Here is a 7,553-nt window from a genome sequence, read left to right on the forward strand (position 1 = left end):
CATTCTTGTGAAAAGACGCGGATGTGGGATGAACCCACACGATTCAATTCGGCTTATTATTATTATTATTATTATTATTATTATTATTATTATTATTATTATTGTTATTGTTATTATTATTATTATTATATTATTATTATTATTATTATTATTATTATTATTATTATTATTATTATGCTACATAAACCATCCACGACAGCAGTTTTTAACGCCTTTATTGTACCCGTTTTTCTTTCTTTCTTTCTTTCTTTCTTTCTTTCTTTCTTTCTTTCTTTCTTTCTTTCTTTCTTTCTTTCTTTCTTTCTTTCTTTCTTTCTTTCAAATGAATGTAAATCCAATACATTTGCTGTAATTCTCCAAACGACTCCAATCGCAGCAGATTATCTGTCTATATTAATTTCCATCATATGAGAGAGAGAGAGAGAGAGAGAGAGAGAGAGAGAGAGAGAGAGAGAGAGAGAGAGAGAGAGAGAATCTGTTAAAAAGTGCATATTTAGTGTTCTCATTTAGTTCTGTCGTTTTTATTTTATTTTATTTTATTTTTTATTTAGTTTCATTCTATTTTTTGGGTCTATTATTTTTTGCTAATGCTTTGTTTTTTGATATGATGATAATAGGATACCCTTTAAATACTGAAAACAGAGGAGAGAAGGAGAGCAATATTAAGAATGGAGAAAGAGGGGGATCACGTGGACACTGAGCAGAGACTCAGACAGATATCTGAAGAGGCCTGAGGTCACCCGGATGATGACACATGGCGCAGTGATTGACAGCCCGAGATGCCTCGTGAACGTGGAGAGGATTATTAAAAATGTAAACAAAATAAACCTCACTGCACATAAACTACCACCTCTGTTTGTGTGTGTGTGTGTGTGTGTGTGTGTGTGTGTGTGTGTGTGTGTGTGTGTGTGTGTGTGTGTGTGTGTGTGTGTGTGTTAGGGCCTCGCTGACAGGAAGGCCTGCGAACGCATCAAATATAAACAAATACATAAAAAGAATCTTTAAACAAGTGAGAAAATTTTTTGCGCAAATCAATAAAATAATAATAAAATAAACGCGTCCTTTTGGGGTCGAATTGTTCTGTTTTTACATTAAATTAAAAATATTTTTTTAGCAAAGGTGTGTGTGCGCGCGGGTGTGTGTGTGTGGTTTTTTTTTTTTTTTGCTTTTTAAAGATCTTAATTTTAGAAATATTTATATTTTTGAAAGTTACTTTTTTTTTGCAATCTATACTTTTATTACTGATCTGCAAATGATGGTAGAAATGTGTAATAATTATTGAAAACAACAACAATAATAATAATAATAATAATAATAATAATAATAATAATAATAATAATACATGTTTGATTTTGTCAATTATTTGATTGTTATCTTCAAATGTATTTAAAATATATTTAATATATTCAGTGGTGTGTATTTTGGACATGTTATAATATTTTTTTTGTTTTTTTTTGTCTGTTTGTTTGGTGTTTTTCCGCAAAGCAGAGAAACAGTGTCCCTGATTTTGTTTGTTTGTTAGATTTTTGTTTGTTGTTTTTTTTCCACGTGTAAAACGTCTCCACTTTGAGTTGTTGCAACACTTCGTGCAAATTAGTTCCACTTCACAGATGGGGGTTGAAGATTAATTTTCACGGCCACAACAGAATAAAAAAAGAAAATGTTTAACGGTGTAAGAAATCAGGCGCAGCCGATAATTCTTTTTTTTTTTTTTTACCTCAAATAAAATGGTAATTTATTAAACAAATAATGCATTTTTTCCTTCAGAATACTTTTTTTTTTCTCCAACAAAATGAGATAATTTGAATGAATATTGCGATATACAACGTTTTCGTTCCCTTCGTGTTATAATGGAACATTTCTGCACAGTTAAAGGAAATTCAGATCTTTTTTTTTTTTTTTTTTTTTTTTTTTTAGAAACAAAACGGTGTTTGGTCCATAATATTCCGGTTACATTTCAAGAAATAAATTACTATATGCAATTTACACGTAATAACAAGTCCGGGAAAAGCTGGAGTATTATTATTAATTTTTTAAAGCAAAACATATTGTTTGCAAAAGCGAAAAATTAGACTTACGTGTTATTTGCAGTAACACTGTCCATAAAAAAAAACCAACACCATGTGTGATCAGTCCATGGCGAGAAGAAGGTAATAAGGGGAAGAAAAAAAGGGAAATGAAGGTGGGCATTAAAAGAACTAAATATCGCACAGAAAAAGGGGGAATTTTTGGTCAGAACTTGCTGCAGTCGTACACAAAAGCTCCAGATGTGCGGTATAAGGACTGGCTCGGTGGAAAGGACATCTGACAGCTGTTATTCCCGTTCACCTGGGAGTTATTCAAGCCGATCCGTTGCGACTCGAACATTTCTCGCACCGAGTGAAAGTTTTGCTGCTGGGTTGGGTAGGTGGCGCCGAGGTGGCCCAGGTCTCCAGCCTGGTTCAGGTACCACGAAGCGAGTCGGCCCTGGTGCGAGTGAGGATGATGATGGTGTGCCTCTTGGCTAGAGCCGAGATGACCGGCGTGGCCGCCCAGCGAGGACGACGAGCCGGCGGTGGTGGTGACCGAGTAGTCGGGCAACGTCTCGTCCACTGAGGTGGCGCCGGCGGTGGTGGCGGTGGTGCCGGCGCGCTCCGCCGCGTACAAGCTCATCGCCTGCATGTTGCAGTGGTAGGTGGCGTGTGAGGTAGTGGAGACGGCGCTCTGGTTGCAGGGCGAGCTGTACGCGGCCGCCTGGCTCGGCGAATAGTTCAGCGACAGCGACGGGCTGATGCCTGTCCGCGCCGAGGCCGCGAGAGACGGCGTGAGCTCCCCGGTGCTCTGCGGCGAGCCGCGCAACGACGTCATGATGTTGTCCACGCTGAACTGCGCGTGTCCGTGGTGTGGGTGCTGCTGCTGTTGCTGCTGCTGCTGCTGCTGTTGTTGCTGCTGCTGTTGTTGCTGCTGGTGGTGTGCGTGATGCTGCTCACCGCCACCGTCGCCGTCCAGGCCCACAGAGCGCGCTGAAGATACCGGGCTGCCGCTGGACATGCTACTACTGCTGCTGTCGGGGCTTTCGATTTTGGGCACCGCACCAAGAGCGGGTGACACGGCCTGCGGCGGCGTGCACGCCCCATTCTCCGTCTTGATGTCCTGGATGCGCACTGGCGGCGGATCCTGCTGCTCGCGGCCCTGCTGCTGCTGCGGCTGACGCGAGGACGTGGTCTCCTTGATCTGTCGGTCCTCCTTCTCCTTCAGTACGTCCTTCTTCTTGAAGCGCCGCCGCCGTCGCAGGAAGCTGCCGTTCTCGAACATGTTGTACGAGTCCGGGTCGAGCGTCCAGTAGCTGCCCTTGCCAGGCTTCTTGTCGTCGCGGGGCACCTTGACGAAGCACTCGTTGAGCGACAGGTTGTGGCGAATGCTGTTCTGCCAGCCCTGCTTGTTGTCTCGGTAGAACGGGAAGCGCTCCATGATGAACTGATAGATCCCGTTCAGGGTGATCTTCTTATCCGGGGAGTTCTGGATGGCCATGGTGATGAGCGCGATGTAGCTGTACGGCGGCTTGACCATGTCCTTGGGTTGTGGCTGGGGCGCGTACGGCCCGTAGGCACGCGCCATGCCGCCTGGGTATTGCTCGTGCGCGGCGTGCGAGTACACGCTCATGGGTGCAGCCATACCGGCGTAGCCACCGCCGGCCGCCGCCGCCGCGCGGTAGTAGCTCTGCTCGCCGCTAATGTACGGCACAACGCCCAGGGAGTTGGGGCTGGACACCGAGTAGCGCGCCTGCATCCTGGCTGATTTATTCCTCCGACGAGCGCGGAAAAAAAGCACCACCACGCCGCAAATCCACGTCAAATCCTAAAATCCCTTGTCCGATTAAAAAGAGGAAACAAAAAAAAAAAAAGAAAGTCCACGAAATGTCGTCCAGGGCCTTGGAAATGTCTCCGAAGCCAACTCGGTTTCTCTCTCTTTCACGTTTTTCCTCACTCTTTCACTCTCTTTCTGTTCGCCGAAGCGCGCATTGGAAAAACTTTCTGAACTTTTCAGCGCATCCGTCAAGACGCAGGACTTTTTTCGCGCACGTTCATTTCTTTCTCTGCTTTTTTTTTCCTCTGCCAGTAAGACTCCGCCCACAACACGTCGGAGCTGTCCAATGGGGAGGCTGGTCTATGCAAAAACGACGAACTTCTGACCACACACACACACACACACACACACACACACAGTCAGATAGAGGGGGAAAAAAAGGCAGAGGAGGTGTCGGGACGTCCCAACACACCCGGCCAAAAACACACCACACACTCGGTATCTGCTGGATAGCAAGCAATATACCTGTTCACAACAAATAAAATACTTGTTTTTGTTTATTTTGCATTTAATATATTTTTATATTTTTTAAAAAATAATTGTATATAATAAAAACGACATGCAATATGAAACATTTTGAATAATTCTCTTTCTGTGTTTTTTTTTTTAATTATTTAACGCGCATTTATGAATGAAATCAATTAATTAATCGATTATAAATTGGTAATAAACTGATGAATTATTTGGTTAATAATCAAAATCTGCTCAAATATTCACCCAAAAGTAACAGCACGATATGGACCTTCTCGTCCCCCCCCCCCCCCCTCCCCTCGAGTCAATGATTCATCCCATTAGAGACGAAATTAACTGCGAACATCTGTTTTCAAACAAGCAATTAAAGAGCAGAAAGAAGCAGATGCATTGAGGGTGGATGTGCTGATCATCTGCTCGTGTTTGCTTCCTGCGTGTTCGCGTCCTGACGCGAGCGCTTCATTAACGCGCTAAATGAAAGAAGCGTTTTTGGTGAAGATCTGGATCAAAAGCACCACGGGGGGATTCAGAGGGGGACAGGGGAGGGGGGGTTCAGAGGGGGACAAGGGGACAGAGCTCATCATGGAGCTGAGGTGAGGTGCGAAAAGTTTGCCCACGGTTGGGGGGTAAAAAAAAAAAAAAAAAAAAACAACCAAACGGAGAAAACACCCACCCACAACACCCACCATGTGTGTGAGCTGCTCAGAGAGAAGATAAGGACCGAAACGCGCCTTCATTTTCTTTCATTACTGGAGATACGAATAAAAGGAAAACAAAAAGAAATTAAAAGAAAGAATAACAAGAATCATTTATTATTATTATTATTATTATTATTATTATTATTATTATTATTATTATTATTATTATTATTATTATTATTATTATTATCTAGTCGTAATCTTTATTTAAAAAAAACAATATATTTGTTAATTTATTTAGAGATCTCTTGCATTATGATCTATAAATCACTATTTATTTAAAATTATATATATATTATATATAATATAAAATAATGTATCCGGGTTTAATTCATTAATTCATTTGTTTATTTATTTATTTTATAATTTTAATGTACTGCATTGCAATTGTATAATCGAAAGCATAGTAATACATTTATTTATTTGTTAGTTTATTTATTTGATTTGATTATTACTATTATTATTATTATTATTATTATTATTATTATTATTATTATGATTATTATTATGATTATTATTATGATTATTATTATGATTATTATTATGATTATTAGGAGTGGTAGTAAAGGTAGTAGTAGTTTTAAAAGGTCAGCAGTTCACGCGTCTCAGAAACATCTCGCATTCTCATTAAAACTCCGGAGAACGCGATTTGGTTTCCACGCGGCTGCAAAGCTTTTTTTTTATTTTGTTTCTTTTTTCATTTCGTTTTTCATTTCGTTTCACCATTTCTCTCCAACCATCTACAGACCACCCTGCTTTTGGACTCGCGTGTTAACAGGGTCTCGAAACTGATTTAATTGTGTTCAATACTAATTTCTTATAAAGAAAGCATTTACTTTGGTGACATGATCATATTATTATTATTATTATTATTATTATTATTATTATTATTATGATTATTATTATTATTATGATTATTATGATGATTATATACAGTGAGTTCTCGGGGGTTTTGCGGAGGAAAGCTGCTGCAGCTGTGAGTGTTAATTTCTCGGCCGTATCTTCCCATAATCCTTTTAAAAGAAGTGACCGTGAAGGGTTCTTTCCACACACGCACCCGCGCGCACACACACACACACACACACACACACACACACGCACGCACACACACACGAGCGGATGAACTTTTTCCCTTCGGCCCGAGGCTGTTTGTGCAAACTATAGCACCGATAATCCTGAGACCCTGTGCGACTTCAGCCACCGCGAGATCTTCCGAGCAGCCCCCCAGTCCCACTCCTGACTCCTGACTGCTCCGGGTTCACCCTCACACTCATCCACTTCGAGTGAATTCAGTGTTAAGTGGTGTTTATTAGCAAGGATGAACGTTAGAGGATGTTTCCCTAAGCATCAGGAACAAACACCGAGAAGCAGAGAAGCAATAATAATAATAATAATAATAATAATAATAATAATAATAATAATAATAATAATAATAATAATAAGTTGTAATAATTTCAACAATAATATAATAACATAAATATACATCTCAAAATAAATATTATTCATATTATATTGTGTTCTATAGACCCAGAATATCTATTTTTATTTTTTGCAAAATAAAAATCCATATCTATGTTCTACAGCTTCTGTCATTCCTTCATCTACTCAGAGACTTTATATTGATTTGTTCTACATGTAATATTTATCTGCACGCGACACTTTCACAATACTCCCATGTGCACATCTGGAAGATGCTAAACTGCATTTTTTTGCGGTATACCTTATAAAATGACAAAGATCTATCTATCTATCTATCTATCTATCTATCTATCTATCTATCTATCTATCTATCTATCTATCTATCTATCTATCTATCATCATTCTTGAACTTTTTTTTTCTATATAATGTTATATATATAATAATAATAATAATAATAATAATAATAATAATAATAATAATAATAATAATAATAATAATAATGATTGGTAATAATAGAGATTAGACTTTTAGAAAACATGGACTGGTTGTAGATGGATAGATGAAAAAAAATATGTATATATTATCAAGAAGAAAATCATAATTATGAAGGCGAAAAATGTCAGAATATTGGTCTCATTATTTTTTTAATACGGCGGATTCTAATAATAATAATAATAATAATAATAATAATAATAATAATAATAATAATAATAATAATAATAATAATTTATTAAAATATAAAAAATATATATATATATATCCATATCTATATAAAAAAATCTATCTATCTATCTATCTATCTATCTATCTATCTATCTATCTATCTATCTATCTATCTATCTATCTATCTATTATTATTATTATTATTATTATCATCGTTGTTTTATTCAGATTCATTTTCTGTACTTCAAAAGCTACATTTCGTGTCTCCGAATGAACACACACACACACAAACACACACACACACACACACACACACACACACACACACACACACACACACACACACCATAAATCCAGGACAAATAAGGGGGGGGGGGGGGGGGGGGGAAACCTAGAATAAGCAGAAAAAGTAGAAAGGCTTCACGACCCCCCTGCAGCTGTGTGTGTACTTAGTG

General features: G+C 38.7%; 1 protein-coding gene across 1 annotated transcript; it reads right to left on the bottom strand.

Moving 5' to 3' along the window:
* Nucleotides 1-1,505: 1,505 nt before the first annotated feature.
* foxc1a (forkhead box C1a) lies at nt 1,506-4,296 on the bottom strand. The gene has a single exon (XM_083542798.1). It carries the CDS (start codon nt 3,766-3,768, stop codon nt 2,233-2,235), a length of 1,536 nt encoding a protein of 511 aa, XP_083398924.1. The 5' UTR covers nt 3,769-4,296; the 3' UTR covers nt 1,506-2,232.
* Between the last annotated feature and the right edge of the window lie 3,257 nt (nt 4,297-7,553).

The sequence above is a fragment of the Silurus aristotelis genome, assembly GCF_946808225.1.
Source record: "Silurus aristotelis genome assembly, chromosome: 5".
Lineage (NCBI taxonomy): Eukaryota > Metazoa > Chordata > Actinopteri > Siluriformes > Siluridae > Silurus > Silurus aristotelis.